The following is a 23,220-nucleotide window of genomic DNA, read 5'->3' as shown; positions in this document are numbered from 1 at the left end:
CCATGTCAACATGGGTTTCCTCCGGGTTCTCCGGTTACCTCCCACAGACCAAAGACCTGCAGGTTAGGTGGATTGGCCATACTAAATTGCCCCATAGAGTCCCAACATATTCAGTTTAGGGGGATTAGTAGGGTAAATATGTAGTGTTATGGGGATAGGACCTGGGTAAGATGTTCTGTTGGAGAATTGATGCAGACTTGGCTGTATGACCTCCTTCTGCACTGTAGGGATTCTATCATTCTTTGCTACCACAGCTCTAGACCAAGGAGGGCATGCTGGAGCCCACTTGGCAGGTGGTGGGGGCAGTGAGTACAACGGGCTGGGGTCAGGGATGGACAGCGGAAAAGGGCGGGAGTCAGCAGGAAAGAGGTGGAGTCAGTGAGAAAACGGAGGAGATAGTGGGAAATGGGAGGAGTCAGTGGGAAAGGGGCGTTGTCAGTGGGAAAGGGGTGGTGTCAGTGGGAAAGGGGCGGTGTCAGTGGGAAAGGGGTGGTGTCAGTGGGAAAGGGGCGGTGTCAGTGGGAAAGAGGTGGTGTACAGTGGGAAAGAGGTGGAGTTACTGAGAAAGAGGAGGGGTCATTGGGAAAGAGATGGAGTCAGTGAGAAAGGGGAGGAGTCAGTGGGAAAGAGGTGGAGTGATGGAGCAAGAGAAGGGGTCATTGGGAAAGGGGTGGAGTCAGTGAGAAAGGGCGGGAGTCAGAGGGAGGTGGGGCAAAACTTGGGAGGAGCCAGTGGGAAAAGGGTGGAGTTAGAAGAAAGCAATGGAAATGGTTGGGTGGAGTCAGCGAGAAATGGGAGGAGTCAGTGGGAAAGGGTGGCGTTAGCAAGAAGGGGAGGAGTTGGTGGGGAAGGGGAGGAGTCAGTGGGAAAGGGGAGGAGTCCATGAGAAATGGGCGGAGTCAGTGCAGAAGGGGGTGGAGTTAGTGAGAAGGGAGGTCAGTGGGGAAAGGGGCGGGGTTAGCGAGAAAGGGGGCGGGGTCTGTGGAAATGGGCGGGGTCTGGGGAAGGGGGCGGGGTCTGGGGAAGGAGGCGGGGTCTGGGGGAAGGAGGCGGGGTCTGTGGAAAGGGGGCGGGGTCTGGGGGGAACGCGAGCCCGGGAGAGGCGCGAGCGAGTGTTTGTGCAGCTGGAGCGTTAACAGAAAGTTGTGAGAGGCGGAGCGGTTGGGCAGCGACCCCCCGCAACCCGGCCCCCCCCCCCCCTGCACAGCATGTAGCCCGGGCTCGGTGCTTGCTGCTCTCTCTCTCTCACTGGGTGCTGGGCTCGCGGGCAGGACAGCTCCCTCACTCCCGGCTCCCAGCATGGAGGGCAGGCTGCAGGGTCTGCCGGAGACAGATGCTGCCGACAGCTCGTCCGACACTCTGTCCGAGGGCGAGCAGCACGACTGCTCGGAGCCGGAGCTGCAGCGAGTGGCGGCGGAGCGGGGCGGCAAGGAGGAGGGAGAGCCCGAGGAGCACAGCAGCGGCGAGGAAGCAGCCGAGCGGGACGATGAGGAGGAGAGTGAGCGAGTAGGTACATCCTGATCTTTACAGGTGGTTTCCTTCACAGGTACCTGGGTCAAACATGCTTCATGCCACTGATGTTACCCTGTGGTGTGAGTGCCCGGTGCCATCAGCACACGCATGGCTAAATCCAACTCCTGGTACAAATGGATGTAATTTGCCAACAACATATGTCGCAACATATGTTATTAACCGAGCCTTTAGACTGCCGCTTAATTGATGCTAAATGTTGTCAGGCCTGCAGTTATCGCAGGTGGGAAACAACCTGCAACAGGTAGGTACAACAAAAATTGTTGGGGGGGGGGGGTTGGACGAGGAGGGTAATGATTCATGACAGACCTAAATATGGCAAAGTTATAATCAATTGATGATCAAAAAATGTTCACATCTTCCAACAATTTTAATTGTGCAATGTAAATTACATGGAAGGCAGGACTTGCATTTGTGTAGTGCCTTTAAAACATAGTAGAATGTCCCAGCAACTTCACAGAAGCATTATCGAGCAAAGTTTGACCACATAAGGAGCTATTTAGGACCGGTGACTGAAAGTTTGGACAAAGAGGTTAAAGGAGCAATTTTTAAAGAAGAAAGAGAGTTGGGAAAAGTTTAGGGAGGGAGCTCCGGAGCTTGAAGCCATGATAGTTCAAGTTGGAGCACGGTTATCAACAAGGTTTACATTTATTTATTAGTGTCACAAGTAGGCTTACATTAACACTGCAATGAAGTTTCTGTGAAAATCCCCTGGCCGCCACACTCTGGCGCCTGTTCGGGTACACTGAGGGAAAATTTAGCATGGCCAATGCACCTAACCAGCACGTCTTTCGGACTGTGGGAGGGAAGCGGAGGAAACCCGTGCAGACATGGGGAGAATGTGTAGACTCCACACAGACAGTGACCCAAGCTGGATATCAAACCCGGGTCCCTGGCAGTGTGAGACAGCAGTGCCAACCACTGTGCCAAATAATGGAGTGATTAAATTCAGGGACATGCAAGAGGACAGACTTGGAGGGGCGCAGGTATCAGAATTGCAGGGCTAGAGGAGATTAAAGAGGTAGGGAGGGCCGACTCCAATAGAGCGATTTGAAAACAAGGATGAGAATTTTAAAATTGAGGTGTTGCCCAATTGGGAGCCAATGCCCGTCAGAGTACAGGGGTGATGGCTGAATAAAACATGGTGAAATTTAGGGCCGAGGCAGCAGGGTTTTGGATGAACAGAAGTTGATGTAGGCAAAATACTGCAGATGCTGGAAATCTGAAATAAAAACAAACTGCTGGATAAAACTCAGCAGGTCTGGCAGCATCTGTGGAAAGAGGAACAGAGTTAAATTTTCGAGTCCGTATGACTCTGCTCCAAATGTTAACTGTGTTTCTCTCTTCACAGATGCTGCTGAGTTTATCCAGCACTTTATGGTTTTATCTGAAGTTTATTAAATCAATCGTAGAATGTCTTCGGTGCATAAGGGGGCCATTTGGTATGCACCGACTCTCCGACAAAGCATCTTACCCAGGCACTATCCCCGTAACCCCAAGTATTTACCTCACTTGATCTAACCAGCACTTTGGAGTGTGGGAGGAAGCCGGAGCATCCGGATGAAATCCACGCAGACACGGGGAGCATGTGCAAACTCCACAGAGACAGACACCCAAGGCCGGAATTGAGCCTGGGCCCCTGGCGTTGTGAGGCAGCAGTGCGACCACTGTGGGAGATTGGCCAGGGGTGCATTGGAATAGTTCAGTCTGGAGATGATAAGGGCATGGATGACGGTTTCAACAGCAAATGAGCTGAGGCAGGAATGAAATTTGGTGATGATGTCGAGGTGGGAATAGGCGGTGTTCAAGATCATGCAGATATATGGTCAGAAATTCATCTTGGGATCAAATGTGACACCCAGATTGCAAACAGTCTGCCTCGGTGTCAGATGGTTGCTGAGGAAGGGATGGAGTCACTGGCTCAGGAATGGAGTTGTGGCAGGGACTGAATGGCAGACAATAGCCTTGGCCTTCCCCATGTTTAGTTGGAGGAACTTTCTGCTTATCCAGTACTGGATGTCAGACAAGCTGCCAGACAGTTGTGGGACTGAGGGGAGGGTGGGTGGGGTTGAGAGAGATGGTGAAGTAGAGCTGGTTGTCGTCAGCGGAAATGTGCAGGGATGGGAAATTTCTGCCTCCTCACGGCTTTCTGACATTAGGACTTTAGAATTCCGCCATTCTAAATGTGTCTCTGATCTCCACCTTCACTGGAGTCCAAATGGAGCTGAATAATTGAAAGCAGAGACGCCAGTCAGAGTGGAGAAATAATTTCCAGTTGTGATGGGAGACCAGTAAGTGTGGGAGAGACAGAATCTGTGAGGAGTTGATCCTGTCCAATCATCGATTCTGTCTTTCCCACATTTGTGTTTGTAGTTCCTCCAGTCACAGTTACCTCCTCTTGCTGCTCACCTAGAGATGTGATTGGAGGTGGTGGAGCGGGTATTCTTGTTGCCACCATGGCAGGTGAGTTTCAGTTTGCACCGTCACCAATCACCTCGACCAGATTTGAGGACCAGTATGACCCGTAATGCCAAAGACAAGAAGCTGTGTAGGAAAAATAAATGAGGAAAGAGGCAGCCGGAAACCCAGAGCCGAGTCTCCGGGGGCTCCTCCGTGGCCGCGGCCACCAGTTCAGCCAATGCTGGGAGGAGAGAGCCTTGGAAAGCCCAGGAAATATCCATCAGGAACGAGACTGGGAGCAGGCCCGGGGAGCAGCCTGCATGAGAACATCTTCGTGGCCTGCAGCCAGTGGAGAGAAGATCAGCAGTCTTGCGCAGAGGAGGTGTGTAAAAACAACAGCTTAATATTCGCAATACCACCTGGGGGGAAAAGTATGTGCCCAGATTCACAGAGAGGAACAGGCAGGAGGGGGTCTAGTGAGTGAAACTTTGTTCTGTTTTCAAAGGCGCCTTGTTGATATCAGTAAGGGATGCGAAAGCTTTAATTTCTACTGAAAAAGGAATCGACAACACCTGCTGTGTGTAAAATGCAGCATTTAGTGATAGTCCGCAAATTGTGGGGTAGGGGGTTTGTACCGGACTAGAGCAGGGCATGGGGGGGGGGTCTATATCAGGCCAGAGTTTGGTTGGTTCGGGGGGGGGGGGGTGGAGAAGAGAGGTCTGTACCAGGCCAGAGTTGGAGTGGTGGAGGGGTCTGCACCAAGGCTGTCGCTGGGGTGGGGGGAGGGAGTCTGTACCATTCCCGAGGGGGGAGGGGTGTTTTGTACCAGACCATAGCTGGGGGGAGGCCTATACTAGGCCAGAGCTGGAGTGGTGGGGGAGGGGGGGGGGGTGGTTCTGTACCAGGCCATAGCTGGAGTGTGGGGTGGGTGGGTGGTGGGTGTCTGTACCAGGCTGGGGTGGGGGGGGAGGGTCTGTACTGGGCTGGCTGTGGATTTGGGATGTGCGAGGCTCTCCGTGTTTGAGGGTGGGAAATCGGCCTGGAATTGTTGCAGTAACACTTGGGGACCTTTATCCTGGTTGAAGGGGGTTCTGTGCACCATCCTTTGAGCACAGGGCCATGAGTAGCCTTGTGACATTTAACATTGTAAATCAGGGATTATATACTGTTGAGGGAAACGGCTGTGCTCATTCCCACGATGTTGCATCAAACTGACACTGGAATGTGTTTATTCTTGGCTGCAGCATTGTTCCACTCGATCAGTCTGCTCAACAGAGGCAAACACAGTAAGTCCGACGCCGGCATCTCCACATCACAACAGAGGCAAGCCATTGAACCTGGGAACTTCCTGGCTTGGGACCACTGGATAGGTTGAGAAGTGTTTGGGATCTTAACTGCTATCTTTAATCAAATAAACAAACCTGTGGTGCTGGTGGGTGGAGAGATCACTGATAAATGAGAAGAGAAATGATCATTCATGCATCAAATCATTTGATTTATTTCTTGCTTACATAAACTGCTTCTTTATGCCTGTCTGAGTTCTGTTCCATCGTGTCAGATGGTTGGGATTTGAGATGAATCTGATCTTGATTTACTTTTTGTAAATTCAGAATTGTATTTGGTATCCCAATTTGAGAGCAAATACCAAGGAACTAAGGAAGAATTATATCCTGAACTCCTCATGTCAACTGTTTTTCATGACTAGGACTGAATCATGAATTCCTGGTTGATAAACAGAGACTTACAGATGACATCTTTGACTCATGAATGGTGACATCTCGCCCCCTGCACACCCCACCCCCGCAACCCCTCACTGAAACTTATGGTGTACGTAATGGAGCAAGGTCATGTTCTGCTGATAGTATGGACTTCATCTGTATTATATGTACCAACTGAATGAATAACTGAGTGTTGAATTTTAATTTTGCCCATTTGAAGTGGCCCAGAAGCATTTGCATTTCACTGAAGATCATAAGTACTATATTTATCCGGTTTCTCACGTTGCAGTGCTTTGTGCTATAACGTACGTGTGATTCCTTGTCTCAAAATATTTTCAGGCCTTTTCTGGCCTTCAGCCGCCCTCATGCCCGCATGCGGAAGCTTTCCTTTCAGGTCAAGATCTTTTTACACTACAAATTGTTGAACAATGAACAATACAGCACAGGAACAGGCCCTTCGGCCCTCCAAGCCCGCGCCGCTCCCTGGTCCAAACTAGACCATTCTTTTGTATCCCTCCATTCCCACTCCGTTCATGTGGCTATCTAGATAAGTCTTAAACGTTCCCAGTGTGCCCGCCTCCACCACCTTGCCTGGCAGCGCATTCCAGGCCTCCACCACCCTCTGTGTAAAATATGTCCTTCTGATATCCGTGTTAAACCTCCCCCCCCCCCCCCCGCCCCCGCCTCACCTTGAACCTATGACCCCTCGTGAACGTCACCACCGACCTGGGAAAAAGCTTCCCACTGTTCACCCTATCTATGCCTTTCATAATTTTATACACCTCTATTAGGTCACCCTCATCCTCCGTCTTTCCAGTGAGAACAACCCCAGTTTACCCAATCTCTCCTCATAACCACGCCCTTCTATACCAGGCAACATCCTGGTAAACCTCCTCTGCATTCTCTCTAAAGCCTCCACGTCCTTCTGGTAGTGTGGCGACCAGAACTGGACGCAGTATTCCAAATGCGGCCGAACCAACGTTCTATACATCTGCAACATCAGACCCCAACTTTTATACCCTATGCCCTGTCCTATAAAGGCAAGCATGCCATATGTCGCCTTCACCACCTGTGACATCATCTTCAAGGATCTGTGGACTTGCACACCCAGGTCCCTCTGTGTATCTACACCCTTTATGGTTCTGCCATTTATCGTATAGCTCCCCCCTACATTAGCTCTACCAAAATGCAAATGAAAGTGTGAACCAATAATAACAGGGGCAACAGGACATCTTGGCAAAGGATGGAGCCAACAGTCTATCTTAATGTCATCCAACAATGTAAGGATGAAATAAATGTCAGAGAAGGAAATAAGATGAATTGGGAGGAAATCACATATAGAAAAGAGAAATAGAAAGGGAGTGAAAATTGAGAGGAGGATCATAGAATCCCTACAGTGCAGAAGGAGGCCATTTGGCCCATTGAGCCTGCACCAACCACAATCCCACCCAGGCCCTATTCCCGTAACCCCACATATTTACCCTGCTAATCTCCTGACACTGGGGACAATTTAGCATGGCCAGTCAACCTAACCCGCACATCTTTGGAGTGTGGGAGGAAACCGGAGCACGCGGAGGAAACTCTCTCAGACACGGGGAGAATGTGCAAACTCCGCACAGACAGTGACCTGAGGTGGGAATTGGTCCCTGGCACTACGAGGCAGCAGTGCTAACCACTGTGCTACCGTGCTGCCCACTAGATAAAAAGGGACAAAGGAATTTTTTTGTATCCTTTTAAACTAAAAGAAGTTTAACAATAATTTACTACCTGTAAGGACTAAACTCCACACTTTCTGTTGCTTTCTATCTGGGTGGAGAGGATGAGCAATATTGCAGGGGCATGAATTTCATCATTAAAAAGATACTTATGCTGTTGGATACCAGATGTAACTTCCTGCGGTGAGCTAATTGGCAATTAAGGTGCAAATTCCACAATTTCTTGACACACTCGGGGTGGTTGTGTCTCGATCTCTTTTGTGATAATTTTCCCTATTTCTCTTCACCCTTTTAGCGATAAAATACAGCGTCAATTACTGCGTGAACACTGACGACAACCAGCTCTACCTCACCACCACACCTCTCCATGCCTTCCTCCCCTCATTTCCCCCTCCATCACATTGTCCCACTCAGCTCCTGCCTCATCATCTGCACCTGAGGCTCTCATCTACACCTTTAACTCTTGAGCCTGACTGTTCCACCACAGTCCTTGCTGGTCTCCCACGTTCCACTTTTCATAAACTTAAGCCCAGAACTCCTAACTTGCACCAAGTCCAAAGAACAGAGAACAAAGAAAAGTAAAGCACAGGAACAAGGCCCTTTGGCTGCCCAAACCTGTGCCGATCATGATGCCCTAACTAAACTTTTTTTTTAAAAAAACCTTCTGCCCTTACTCAGTCCGTATTCCTCTATTCCCTCCCTATTCATGTACCCATCCAGATGGCCCTTAACTGTTGCTAATGTGCCTGCTTCCACCACCCCCTCTCACAGCACATTCCAGGCACCCACCGCTCTGTGTGAAAGATTTCCCCTGCACGTCTCCCTTAAACTTTCCCCCTCTCACCTTGAACCTGTGCCTCTTTGTAATTGACATTTCCGCCCCAGGATAAAGCTTCTGACTATCCATCCTGTCTATGCCTCTCATAATTTTGTAGACCTCTATCAAGCCTCCCCTCAGCCTCCGTCTTTCCAGTGAAAACAATCCTAGTTTATTCAACCTCTCCTCATAGCCAACACCCTTGAGACCGGGCAACATCCTGGTGAGCCGCCTTTGCACTCTCTCCAAAGCTTCCACGTCCTTCTGGTGGTGTGGTGACCAGAACTGCACACAATGCTCCAAGCACGGCCTAACCAAGGTTTTATACAGTTCCATTCACCCGACTCCCTTTGTGTTTGCTGGCCCCTTTTAAACAATACCTCAAGTTTTAAAAAAAATCTTATTCTTGATTTTAAATCCTTACAGGGTATTGTCCCTCCCTATCTCTGTCATCCCCTACAACCTTTTGAGATGGCTGTGTTCCTTGAATTCTGGCCTCTTGAGAATCCATGAATTTAATGGCTCCTCCATTGGCAGCCGTGTCTTCAGCTGCCTAGCCCCTTGGTTCTGGAATTCCCATCCCCTAAATGTCCCGGCCCCTTTAACACACTTACTTCCTTAAAAGATGCTCCTTAAAGCTATCTCTTTGACTTCATTGGCCCTGATGTATCTCCCCATGTGACTAGTGTGGATTTTAGTTTGATAGCACACTTGTTTAGCATCTTGGGTCATTTTGCTAACGGCACTATAGAAATACAAGTTGCTGCTGTTGCAGTGATTGGAGAGAAATTTGGAAAAATTGGAGCAAATATGTAATCGGGTCGGTGAGATGATGAATGTAGAAAATAAACAAGAATGAAACCTAAGCTGTGAGAATGAAGATGATCGATGATCACTGTTTACTCCAGATGCCAAACCATTTTTCTTACAGAGATGGCGGTCACCTGTAATTCTTACGTTCAGAATCCTAACTCTAGTGCTGAGGCCAGATTCATTCTGGGAATAGATGGTGATTTGGACGAGACCCCCACTAACTCAATGAAACAGATCATTTCATTGCATATTTTGCTTAATGTGCAATCTTGGGTGAGCTATTATAATGGCAGAGGAACTAAATCCATAACGTTCCCTACTAGGGGAGATAAAAATAGAAAACTGTCTAACATAGGATTTGAAATATTTAATAAAAGCAAATTACTGCAGGTGCTGGAATCTTGGATGGTTGGATGCTTTGACAAAGGGTCATCTAGATTCAACATCAGCTCTTTTCACTCCTTACAGATGCTGCCAGACCTGCTGAGATTTTCCAGCATTTTCTCTTTTTTGGTTTGAAATATTTAATGTTTGGCTTGGGGTATGCGTCAGCCTTGGTAACAGTGCAAGGGCCGGAGTTATTCGGGTTGCTTGAGTTTTGTGTTTGTGGGCTATAAACTTATCAGAACTGAACTGTGCAAATTGAAGCACACGCTGGTCAGTGGGCCTATCTTTAATAAAGGGAGCCCTGTTAAAAAGATGTATTTCCATACTTTAACCTGAATCTTTTCTACATCTTGGAAAACTGTTGAATTTTTTTTTCTCTCTCTCATTCGATTAGATGGGTTCATGGTGTATTCGAAAATTATGTCGCAGTGAAGGAAAATTGAACGTTGTTTTACTACCTGTGTTTGTTCATCCAGCTTTTGATGTGCAGTCTGCAAATGTTCAAGTTGGGGATTCAGTTGCTTGAGTTTTTAAACATGTCAGTAGTTGAAACTCTGCCATTCCAGTCACACAGATCTATACCAATGGAGCTCCTTTCAAATGCTAATTAGTGGTTTTATGCCATTGATTCATGCTGTTTGATGTAATTTTCAACATGTTTCTAGGTAATCCAAAATATAGGCATACCATATTGATGAATATATTAATTCTACAGGACAGCATTTGATTGAAATGTTCTTATCAGCACCACTGTCTTTGGGAGCAGTAATTATTACAGGATTTGTGTGTTTCTGAGTTCCTTATGCAAAAGGTTGGAATAATTGACCATTTCTGTCTATTTATCCCCATAGCTTTTCAGGCTTGTTCCCTGACTAGATATTTATCCAACTTCTTTTCAATTAGTGAAACGCTGGCTGCTTTTGTTCAGGCTGGGGGCATGGAGTGGGGCTGTGGGGAGTCTCAAAAAAATTCTTTACACTCGAATTTTGCTGGAAGCTTTCTTTAAACTTTAATTCTGCATCTTCTGGTTTTGTGCACATGGTCCAAGTTAAGTAACGTGGTTCTATATTATCGATGCATTTTAAAGATCTGAGTTATGTCGCCCTCAATCTTCAGTGAAAATACGTTTTACTATTCTCTCCATTAGCTTAGAGCCCTAAGGCTTGAATCATCTTAGTCATTCTGAGTTGCTTCCCTTCTCATAGAGCTAAGCACCCAAACGCGCTCTTGCCAATGATGTACACAAGATTCAAATAATGTGTTTTGACTTGCGTTGAATGCTGTTCCTTCAGTATTGTATCAAGGCAGTGTATTGTGGCATGGGGTGGGCAATCTTTTCCTCTTTTTTTCTATGACTAAAATTAAAATTGTTAATGCCAGAGTATTAGTGATATTTGACAAACAACCGCGAATCAACAGTAGTTCAGAAATTTGACAAACTTCAATTTTAAATCAAATCTTTTCTCATTTTTCAGCCATGACCTGATTGAATGGCAGATCAGGCTCGAAGGGCTGAATTTGCCTACTTCTGCTCCCAGTTCCTATGCTCCATGGCATTTGGTATTAAACAATGACTGGGTAATTAAGGCTTATAATTACTATTGCCATCTTAAAAAAAAAATTGTGATGACGTCAAGTTAAATGACTTATATAGTGCCATTCAGAAAGCTCAGAACTTCCCAAAACACTTTGCAGCCAATTAAGTAGAGCCATAGAGGTTTACAGCATGGAAACACGCCCTTTGGCCCAACTTATCCATGCCGCCCCTTTTTTAACCACTAAGCTAGTCTCAATTGCCTGCGTCTGACCCATACCCCTCTATACCCATCTTACCCATGTAACTGTCTAAACGCTTTTTAAGACAAAATTGAACTCTCCTCTACTCCTACCTCTGGCAGCTTGTTCTAGACACTCACCACCCTGTGTGTGAAAAAGTTGCCCCTCTGGACCTTTTTGCATCTCTCCCCTCTCACTTTAAACCTATGCCCTCTAGTTTTAGACTCTCATGCCTTTGGGAAAAGATATTGACTATCTAGCTGATCTATGTCCCTCATTATTTTATAGACCTCTATAAGATCACCCCCAAGCCTCCTACGCTCCAGGGAAAAAAATCCCAGCCTATCCAGCCTCTCCTTGTAACTCAAACCATCCTGGTAGCATCTAGTAAACCTAGTGCTTTGCAAGTGTTGTCGGAAAGGTAGGAGCCAAATTGTGCACATCAAGGCCCCATGGACAACAATATGGTAACAACCCAATAATCTGTGTGTGATACTGATTGAGGGATAAATATTGTTGAGGACGTTAGGGCTGTCTCCCCAGCTCATTTTTGAAACAGTGCCCTGGGATTCTTTACGTCCATCTGATAGGACAGACACCTTGCTTTAACAACTGTCAAAAGATGGCCCCTCAGATTGTGCAGCATCCTCTCGGTACTGCACTGGAATGTCAGCCCTGAGGTTGGCACTCGGGCCTCTGGAATGGGACCTGAACGCACAACCTTCTGACTCAAGAGGCGAGAGATCTTGAATGTTGGTCAAACTTAATGAAATACAAACTATCGCATGCTGGAAATCTGAAATGAAGACAGAAAATGGTGGGAAGACTCAGCGGGGAGGCAGCATCAGTGCAGAGAGGATGATGGGGGGAATAAGTTTCAGGTCAATGAGACTCCCATCAGTGCTTTTATTGATGAAGGGTCATATGCCTGGAGTGTTCGTCCAACATTCTGCTCCCCACAGATGGTTTCTGGCCTTTCGCATGTTCCCGGTAATATTTTTAATGAAATGGATGGGAATGCTCAGTACGTGAGCTGATGTTTACTGCCAGAATTCAAGATCAAGCCAAATTCAAAGTTAGATTTGCATTTGCAAAGCAGGAATTTTACAACATAGAGGCCGGTATTCTCCGATCTCGTTCGCCTCACCCACTGCTGCGAGCGAGAACGGAGAATTCGGCGCTCAGCCTAAACTCCATTCACTGCAGGGGGACCGGAGAATCCCAGCCGCGAGCAAGGTCGGCGAATTCTGGCCAAAATGTCATGTTGTCCCATTTTGTGATGATTAACAGGCAGATAACTATGCAGAGGAGTGATCACAATGTTGTTAGTATTGCTGTTCCTGCTCGTCAATGTCTGTTGTTTTTATGTGGATAGTATATAAACTGAGTCATTTAGACTCTGCAAATAATAATGCAAAACTACTGTTTAACCGTGTCAACCATGTTTGCCCTGGATTGTTTTATTGAACTAAAAATGAAACCACTCCCCACTACCTCCGAATCCTCTTCCCTGGTTTATAACACAGATCCCCATCTTGCTTCTATTGACGCTTAATAGGATGTTTTCTAATGTAGACAGGGTAATGGATGTATCACCTCCCTGAAAAAAAGCAGTAGTCAATGCTAATATTAGCACATGGTATATAACCTTGTATGAGGTTATATGTATTTACAGCAGTTCTTCTGGCAAGGGTAGCTATTTGAAGTTGTCCAGCTGTTGAACTGTGAGCGATCTTGAAGTTTTAATTTTAAATTAAGAGTAAACCTCACATTTCCAATGCACAATTTACAAACCTCCCTTTGATAAAGACTTGTGGATTACTTATGCCAATTTAAATAAACTGGAATTTGATTTGAGATGAAAGCATTAAAGTTTCTAACTGCTAACATTTGTTTAGAAGTTGTTTGTAAACATAAACTTGAGATAGTGACTGTTTATTCTATCACAATTAAATACAGCTGCAGCCCTCAGTGAATAGTTATCAAGTTAGAACTAAGAACATGCGGTGATGTGGTTGATAAAAGTGTGCATGATGCAAAATGACACGATTTTAATTAACAGTTCAAGATATGACAGAATAAAGCTCAAGACTGATGTTATTCTTAAAGACCGGACCTTCCAGCCTAAAATACTGAGGGTACTCCTGATGTTTTTAATAGAATCATGGAATGATACCATGCAAAAAGATGCCATTTGGCCCATTGTGCCTTTGCCAGCTCTTTGAAAGAGCTATTCAATTGCAAGCATATGAATTAGGAGTAGGCTATTTGGCCCCTCAAACCTGCTCTGCCATTCAATAAGATTATGGCTAATCTGATTGTAACCTCAACCCCGCAACTGTCCCCTTATTTTTTCGACAGTGACTCCGTAGTTCTAGATTAGTCCTACTCTGCTGCTGGTTCTCCGTAGCCCTGCCCAGTACTTGCAAAAGGAAATCGGACAAGTTCTGAATCTGCTTCCAACACTCTATCAGGCAGTGCATTCCAGATATCAGGATCCACTGTGTAAACAAACATCTCCTCAGATTCCTGCAAGCTAAAGTTAAAGTTTATTTATTAGTCACAAGTAAGGCTTACATTAACACTGCAATGAAGTTACTGTGAAATTTCCCGAGTCGCCACAGTCCAGCACCTGTTCAGGTCTTTCAGACTGTGGGAGGAAACCAGAGCACCTGGAGGAAACCCACGCAGACACGGGGAGAACATGCAAACTCCACACAGACCGTGACCCAAGCTGGGAATTGAACCTGGGTCCCTGGTGCTGTGAAGCAGAAGTGCTAATCACTGTGCTACTGTGCCGCCCCCTTTTTAGCCCTCTTGCCAATTGCTTTAAAACCCTGCCCCCTGGTTACCAACATTTCAATACTTTTCACTGTATACTAATACATGCGACAGTAAAACAAATCAAAGCCATTGCAAATAGTTTATTATTTACTCTATCAAATCCCTTCATGAGTCTGAACATCTGTTGCATCCCCAATTCACCTTCTCGATTTGAAGGCCCGTAACTCCAGTTTCTCTAGTCTTTCCCATGCAGTGAATGCCCTGCATTTCTCGTAAATCACTTCTGCATCTTCTCTAAGATCTTGACATCCTTCCTCATGTATGATGTCCAGAATACTGCAGCTGGGGTCCTAGTCAGTGTGTTTTAAAAGAGAGGTTTATTGCAGGGTATTTGCTTTTGTATTCTATACTTCGACAAAGCTAGCTGAAGATCCAATATGCTTTTGTATTTGTTATCTATGCCTTTTTAAAATTGATGTGGAGTTGCCGGTGTTGGATTGGGGTAGGCACAATAAGTAGTCTCAACACCAGGTTAAAATCCAACAGGTTTATTTGGTAGCACGAGCTTTCGTCGCGTTGCCCTTTCATCAGGTGAGTGAAGGGGCAATGCTCCAAAAGCTCGTGCTACCCAATAAACCTGTTGGACTTTAACCTGTGTTTTTTAAATTGTTTCGGGGATGTGAGCACCTCTGGCAAGACCAACATTTATTGTCCATTATTAATTGCCATGAAAAGATGGTGATGAACCCCCTTCCTGAACTGTCTTGGTCCATTTGTTGTAGGCACACCCACAGTTCTGTTAGGGAATTCTGGAATATATTTTGAAGTTAGGATGGTGTGTGACCTAGAGGGAAACTTGTCGGTGGTGGTGATCCCATGCGTCTGCTGCCTTTGTTCTTCTGAGTGATTGAGATTGAGAGTGTGGAAGGTGCTGTCGAAGAAACCCTGGTGAGTTGCTGCATTGCACCTTGTAGATGGTATAAACTGCTGTCACTGTTTGCTGGTAGAGGAAGTGGACACTTAATACAGTGGATGGGGTACTGGTCAATTGGGCTGCTTTGTCCTGGATGGTGGCGAGCCAGACAAAAAGGCGATGGTCTGGTGGCCAAGTGGTATTATCGCTAGACTATTAATCTAGAAACTCAGCTAATGTTCTGCAGACCGGGGTTTGAATCCTGCTACGGCTGATGGCGGAATCTGAATTTGGTTTAAAAAAAAATCTGCAATGAAGAATCTACTGATGACCATGAAACCTATTGGCCGGTGGCTCTGACATCCATCACTATGAAGTGCTTCGAAAGCTTAGTCATGGAACAAATCAATTCCAGCCTCCCCGACTACCTGGATCCACTACAGTTTGCCTACTGCCGCAACAGGTCCACAGCAGGCGCTATTTCCCTGGCCCTGCACTGAACCTGTTCAAGAAGGGAACAAGAAAAAAGATGGAAAATTATAGGCCAATTAGCCTAACCTCAGTTGTTGGCAAAATTCTAGAATCCATCGTTAAGGATGAGATTTCTAAATTCTTGGAAGTGCAGGGTCGGATTAAGACAAGTCAGCATGGATTTAGTAAGGGGAGGTCGTGCCTGACAAACCTGTTAGAGTTCTTTGAAGAGATAACAAATAGGTTAGACCAAGGAGAGCCAATGGATGTTATCTATCTTGACTTCCAAAAGGCCTTTGACAAGGTGCCTCACGGGAGACTGCTGAGTAAAATAAGGGCCCATGGTATTCGAGGCAAGGTACTAACATGGATTGACGATTGGCTGTCAGACAGAAGGCAGAGAGTTGGGATAAAAGGTTCTTTCTCAGAATGGCAACCGGTGACAAGTGGTGTCCCGCAGGGTTCAGTGTTGGGGCCACAGCTGTTCTCTTTATATATTAACGATCTAGATGACGGGACTGGGAGCATTCTGGCCAAGTTTGCCGATGATACAAAGATAGGTGGAGGGGCAGGTAGTATTGAGGAGGTGGGGAGGCTGCAGAAAGATTTAGACAGTTTAGGAGAGTGGTCCAAGAAGTGGCTGATGAAATTCAACGTGGGCAAGTGCGAGGTCGTACACTTTGGAAAAAAGAATAGAGGCATGGACTATTTTCTAAACGGTGACAAAATTCATAATGCTAAAGTGCAAAGGGACTTGGGAGTCCTAGTCCAGGATTCTCTAAAGGTAAACTTGCAGGTTGAGTCCGTAATTAAGAAAGCAAATGTAATGTTGTCATTTATCTCAAGAGGCTTGGAATACAAAAGCAGGGATGTACTTCTGAGGCTTTATAAAGCACTGGTTAGGCCCCATTTGGAGTACTGTGAGCAATTTTGGGCCCCACACCTCAGGAAGGACATACTGGCACTGGAGCGGGTCCAGCGGAGATTCACACGGATGATCCCAGGAATGGTAGGCCTGACATACGATGAACGTCTGAGGATCGTGGGATTATATTCATTGGAGTTTAGGAGGTTGAGGGGAGATCTGATAGAAACTTACAAGATAATGAACGGCTTAGATAGGATGGATGTAGGGAAGTTGTTTCCATTAACAGGGGAGACTAGGACGCGGGGGCACAGCCTTAGAATAAAAGGGAGTCACTTTAGAACAGAGATGAGGAGAAATTTCTTCAGCCAGAGAGTGGTGGGTCTGTGGAATTCATTGCCACAGAGGGCTGTGGAGGCCGAGACGTTGAGCGTCTTCAAGACAGAAATTGATAAATTCTTGATTTCTCGAGGAATTAAGGGCTATGGGGAGAGAGCGGGTAAATGGAGTTGAAATCAACCATGATTGAATGGTGGAGTGGACTCGATGGGCCGAATGGCCTTACTTCCGCTCCTATGTCTTATGGTCTTATGGTCTAACCCTGGAACACCAAGTTAACACCCATGTCAGACTCCTATTTATTGACTACAGCTCAGCCTTCAACATTATTATTCCCACGAAACTCATCTCCAAACTCCGTGGCCTGGGCCTCGGCACCTCCCTCTGCGACTGGATCCTGAACTTCCTAACCCACAGGCCACAATCAGTAAGGATAGGCAACAACACCGCCACGAACATTCTCAACACCGGTGCTCCACAAGGCTGTGTTCTCAACCCCCTACTATACTCCTTGTACACCTATGACTGTGCGGCCAAATTCCCCTCCAGTTCGATTTTCAAGTTTGCTGATGACACCACTGTAGTGGGTCAGACCTCAAACAATGACGAGACAGAGTACAGGAATGAGATAGAGAATCTGGTGAACTGGTGCAGCAACAATAATCTCTCCCTCAATGTCAACAAAACGAAGGAGATTGTCATCGACTTCAGGAAGTGTAAAGGAGAACATGCCCCTGTCTACATCAATGGGGACGAAGTAGAAAGGGTTGAGAGCTTCAAGTTTTTAGGTGTCCAGATCACCAATAACCTGTCCTGGTCCCCCTTTGCCGACACTATAGTTAAGAAAGCCCACCAACGCCTCTACTTTCTCTGAAGACTAAGGAAATTTGGCATGTTAGCTACGACTCTCACCAATTTTTACAGATGCACCATAGAAAGCATTCTTTCCAGTTGTATCACAGCTTGGTATGGCTCCTGCTCTGCTCAAGACCGCAAGGAACTACAAAAGGTCGTGAATGTAGCCCAATCCATCACGCAAACCAGCCTCCCATCCATTGACTCGGTTTACACTTCCCACTGCCTCGGCAAAGCAGCCAGCATAATTAAGGACCCCACGCACCCCAGACATTCCCTCTTCCACCTTCTTCCTTCAGGAAAAAGATACAAAAGTCTGAGGTCACATACCAACCGACTCAAGAACAGCTTCTTCCTTGCTGCTGTCAGACTTTTGAATGGACTTACCTTGCATTAAGTTGATCTTTCGCTACACCCTAGCTATGACTATAACACTACATTCTGCATTCTCTTGTTTCCTTCTCTATGAACGGTATGTTTTGTTTGTATAGCACGCAAGAAACAATACTTTTCGCTGTGTGTTAATACACGTGACAAATCAAATCAAACTATTGTTGATTGTCAGGAAAACCCATCTGGTTCACTCATTTCCTTTAAGGAAGGAAATCTGTCGTCCTTGCTTTGTCTGGCCTACATGTGACTTCAGAGCCACAGCAATGTGGTTGACTCTGAACTGCCCTCCAAGGGCAACTAGGGATGGGCAATAAATCCTGGCCAGTCAGCGTCGTCCATGACCCACAAATGAATTTTAAAAAAGCACACACCTGACTAGTTACTTGATACCCAACCTCTGAGCTCTCTGTGGTGCCACACTATGTGGTTGATCCAAATCAGTTTCTAGTAGTGACCAACAGGATGTGGTTGGTAGTGGAATCCTTGTTGGGAATGCAGTTGAATATTGAGGGGAGATTGTTAAACACTCTCTTGTTGAAATAAAAGCAAAATACTGCGAATGGTGAATCTGAATGACCCTTCAGAGCTGATGAAGGGTCATCGAGACTCAACGTTGGCTCTGTTCTCTCCCCACAGATGCTATCAGACCTGTTGAGATTTTCCAGCATTTCATGTTTTTGTCTCTCTTGTTGGAGATGGTCATTGCCTGGCACATGTGTGCTTCTTACCAGCCCAAGCTTGAGTGGTGTCCAGATCTGTTGCATGTAGACATGGACTGCTTCATTATCTGAGCAATGGATAATGTGCGACCATCAGTGAATATTCCCACCTTAAGATGGCAGGGTGGTGGGAGGGGAGGGAAATTAAGTAGTTGAAGATGGTTGGACCTAGGTCGTGACCCTGAGGAGCCTGTACAGCAACATCCTGGGACTGAGATTGTTGAACCCCAACAAGCTCAACCATCATCCTTTGAGTTAGATATGACTCTAACCATAGAGTCATAGAGGTTTACAACATGGAAATAGGCCCTGTGGCCCAATTTATCCATGCCATCCTTTTTTAACCACTAAACTAGACCCAATTGCCCGTGTTGGCCCATATCCCTCTATACCCATCTTACCCATGTGACTGTCTAAATGCTTTTTAAAGACAAAATTGTACCTGCCTCTACTACTACCTCTGGCAGCTTGTTCCAGATACTCACCACCCTCTGTGTGAAAGAATTGTCCCTCTGGACCCTTTTGTATCTCTCCCCTCTCCCCTTAAACCTATGCCCTCTAATTTTAGACTCCTCTACCTTTTGGGAAAATATGTTGACTATCTCGCTGATCTGTGCCCCTCGTTATTTTATAGACCTCTATAAGATCGCCAGTGGAGAGTTTTCTCTCGAATTCACATTGACTTCAATTTTACTAGGGCTCCTTGCTGCTGCACTTGGTCAAGGGTAGTTACTCTCACTTCACCTCACCTCTTGATTTTCAGCCTTTTTGTTATTGTTTGGACTAAGGTTGTTATGAGGTCCTGAACCCAGACTGAGTGTCAGTGAGCAGGTTATTGCTTTGTGATAGTACTGCTGACGACACCTTCTATCACTGTACTGCTGATTGAGAGGAGACTGTTGGGTGGCAATTGCTGGATTGGACTTATCTGGCTTTTGTGGATAGGACATAGCTGGGCAAGTTTTAATATTGTTGGGTAGATGCCAGCATTGTTGCTGTACTGGAACAGCTTATCTGAGGTGTGGCTAGCACACAGCTTTAGTGCTACAAAGTTGTTGTTGTCAAGGCCCATAGCCTTTTGCAGTTTCCAATGTGCTCAGCGGTTTCTTAATACGCTATGGTACCCTGTGGAATACATGATAATTGGAGTGGAATAGCAGCAGCAAGAGAATCCAAGAGTGCAGCACTTGGCAGAAAGGGGAGATGGTGGTGTAGTGGTAATGGACTGGACTAGTAACCCAGGGACCCAGGCTAATGCTCTGGGGACATGGGTTCAAATCCTATCATGGCAGCTGGTGGAATTTAAATTCAGTTCATAAAATCTGGAATTGAAGGGTAGTAACAATGAGACCATGAAACTTTTATTGATTTGTCATAAAAACCCATCTGGTTTACTAATGCCCTTCAGGGAAGGAAATCTGTCGTCCTTCCTGTTCTGTGACTCCAGTTCATAGCAATGCAATTGACTTATGAATGTTCTCTGATACAGCCGAGCAAGTTCAAGGGCAATTAGGGATGGGCAACAAATACTGGTCTTGCTGGTGACTCAGCACCCCATGAAAGAAGAAGACAGCAGGGTGATTATATTGTTCCTTTTGCTCCCTTTTACATTCTGGCATGGGTACGTTCTCTGTACTGAGAATTTGGGCCTAATTTTCTGTAGGCGAGATTGGCGCAGATTCGAGTGTAAGTTTCAGCATAATTCTGGGTATATCTCGCATCTGTGTTCCCCACTTTCCTCGAGGAATACGTTTCATGGGTTACGGATGGGCTGTAATAGTTTGTAATGCTGCAGAGAATTGACGTTTGATAATGGGTGGCACGGTAGCACAGTGGTTAGCACTGCTGCTTCACAGCTCCAGGGACCTGGGTTCGATTCCCGGCTTGGGTCACTGCCTGTGTGGAGTTTGCACATTCTCCTCGTGTCTGCGTGGGTTTCCTCCGGGTGCTCCGGTTTCCTCCCACAGTCCAAAGATGTGCGGGTTAGGTTGATTGGCCATGCTAAAATTGCCCCTTAGTGTCCTGAGATGCGTAGGTTAGAGGGATTAGCGGGGGGATATGGGGGTAGGGCCTGGGTGGGATTGTGGTCGGTGCAGACTCGATGGGCCAAATGGCCTCTTTCTGCACTGTAAGGTTTCTATGACTTTCTATGACTTCTAAATTTCATGTGCTGCGATTTTCTGGCTATATCACACCCAGTGCAGGTTGCGTTTAAGAAGAACGTGGCCAGCGTGTATCGCAGGTGAAAGGTTAGTGTGTTCAGCGCCAGTGCGAAACCCCGTTGCAATCCTCCCAGCCACCATTCCTGGACGTAATTTGATCAGATTAGCATCTTTAAATATGTTGAGTTTGTTTGAGGCCAGATTTTATCTGCTCCCAGAATTCTCTGACTTTCAGGTGTAGCGAGAACCCAGTGAGAAACACTACTGGCCTTCACAAATGGAGACCGGGGAAGGTGCCCAGGCTGGGGAGGGGGGCGAGGCGAGGCTCAGAGGCCATTGAAGCCTCGGGGTGGTCGGGGATATGGCTTTGCTTTGCAATGCCAACTGGCACCCTGGCACTGCCAGGTTGACACTGCCAAGTGGGCGCTGCCAGCGTGCTGGGGCAGTGTCAGGTATGGGGGTAATGAGTTGGGGGGGGGGGGGTCATGAAAGGGTACCCATTGGGAGGGCTCTTATGCCCCAATGTCGGTGATCTTTGTTGGGGAGGGAGGGGTGGGGAAACATCCCTTCAATGAGGGGAGGTGGGTTCCCTCGTATCTGTGGGAGTGGGGGGTGGGGAGGGGTCATCAATTTCACTGAGATCTGGGTGCCCTGCATACTGTCTTTCGCCTGTCTTTATATTAGCTAAGTTCAGCTCAATACATGGCACCAGAGGGAAGCCCCCAGGAAAATCCCCTTGGAGAACAAGCAGAAACCACAAGTCACAGAGATATTAGGCACAAGTTCTCACATCCAGTGGAGAGCCGTGTCGCTGTGAAGCAAGGCTTGCTGGTGTGTTTAGGCCCCGCCCCTTTCAGAACCGGGGCAAAACTGACGGATGGGAAAATTGCGATATGTGTCCGGTGCGAATCGCACCGGTTTTCTTGCCCAGAATGACACTTGCTCATTTTTTGGCAAAATTCCACCCATGGTCTTAAGCTGATCAAATGTTTGTAAATCATGGATAATGTATTGAGGACCGCCCTTAACAGCCTCTGATCAGCACCCTAGTAGTCTTTATTTTCATCCCAGGTTCTAATGTGGGACGCAGACCACTGAATATGATATTCTGCATTCTTTTCATTGCATAACCTGTTCATTTCTGTAGCTGTTTATATTTAGGTTGTGGTGGTGAGTGGGTTTAGATTTCAAGTTAGGCATCGCATCTTGGCTGCGACAGGGTGGCCAGTTTCCACCCCATATGGAGAGAGGAAGCAACACTTGGTCAATCCAAGGGGATGATTGATTGGACTGACCTGGGGAGCATTTGTAGCAGTCAGTTGATGTGTCGTTCAAGAAAAGCATAGAGGGGAAGAAACATTGGTTTCTATGTGCTGGAGTAGGAGGGAGATGAGGAAAGATTGCAGTGAAGGAAGAATGTGAAGTGGACAATTATGGGTTAATTTGACATGCCTGTAGTCCAGATGGGAGCCTCTCTTGTCACGTACACACTGAGAATTCAGACAGACTCTGCTTATGAATTTCTGATGCGTGCTCCCAGCAGGGACGGCTCTCCACTGGATGTGAGAACTTGTGCCTAATATCTCTGTGACTTGTGGTTTCTGCTTGTTCTCTAAGGGGATTTTCCTGGGGGCTTCCCTCTGGTGCCATGTATTGAGCTGAACTTAGCTAATATAAAGACAGGCGAAAGACAGTATGCAGTTAAAGACGACTTTATTTGACCAATACTCATTGGGAGAGAGACAACCAGAGGATTCCAACTTCTGTCTAATGTTACAGTACGTCTGTAAAACCTTTTCGAAAGTTCGTTTCTCCCGCCCAACTTGTCATCCAAACTGGACGATCCAATTATATTAGTACACATTGTTTACCTTGGCCAATAGCATTCTACCTTCTAGCAGAATTGGGAATTTATTGGTCAAACGGACCTGCTAAGTTCTCACCCCTCATTGCCTAGCAATCTTCCTGGGGCAGGCCGCATCTTGGCCAAAGCTCACAAGACATTTGAAAATACATTTTAAATCTACAATACTTATTCAAAATTCTTTACCAATATATGTGTCTATGCAGGCAATACTTTCGCAGGATATATATTTATGAGGCACTTTGCGATTCCTTGTGGTATACATAAGGCACACGGTGATCCCTATTCTAAACTAGTCTACTTTGTTTTAATAGTCTTCAAAATCCCCGGGGTTTCTGTACCCCCATCACATTCTCAATATTGTCACTGCTGTAATTTATTTTGCATATACTGTGTAAATTCCATTCCTAAATCCCCTCTCTTAACACTCAGTATTTTGACCAACTTTTTCATCAACTTCCTTAATATCTCCTCTTTTTGGCTGTGCTTCTGTGAAGCACCTTGGCCACATTCTCTCCCTTAATGTTAGCAAAACGAAGGAGATAGTCATCGCCTTAGGAAGCATAGTGGAGAACATGCCCCTGTCTGCATCAACGGGGACGAAGTAGAAAGGGTCAAGAGCTTCAAGTTTTTAGGTGTCCAGATCACCAACAACGTGTCCTGGTCCCCTCCCATGCCGACACTATAGTTAAGAAAGCC

At 46.3% G+C, this 23,220-nt stretch overlaps 1 protein-coding gene across 13 annotated transcripts in view; it reads left to right on the top strand.

The window, feature by feature from the left end:
• The first annotated feature begins 1,062 nt into the window (after positions 1 to 1,062).
• Positions 1,063 to 23,220, top strand: part of LOC144495111 (microtubule-associated serine/threonine-protein kinase 4-like) — a 462,554-nt gene continuing 440,396 nt past the window's right edge. For 4 of the 13 annotated variants that reach the window (XM_078215011.1, XM_078215009.1, XM_078215010.1 and 1 more), the window contains exon 1: positions 1,063 to 1,506. In XM_078215011.1, coding sequence (XP_078071137.1) covers positions 1,300 to 1,506 — 207 coding nt within the window. In that variant the 5' untranslated portion in view covers positions 1,063 to 1,299. Of the gene's footprint in view, positions 1,511 to 23,220 lie in introns of all 13 variants that reach the window. The other 9 variants (XM_078215020.1, XM_078215016.1, XM_078215014.1 and 6 more) reach the window with 5 other exon arrangements.

This window comes from Mustelus asterias, chromosome 6 (assembly GCF_964213995.1).
Source record: "Mustelus asterias chromosome 6, sMusAst1.hap1.1, whole genome shotgun sequence".
In the NCBI taxonomy this organism is placed as follows: domain Eukaryota; kingdom Metazoa; phylum Chordata; class Chondrichthyes; order Carcharhiniformes; family Triakidae; genus Mustelus; species Mustelus asterias.
The sequence above is the reverse complement of the archived record's forward strand: the minus strand, read 5'-3'. Positions and strand labels throughout refer to the sequence as shown.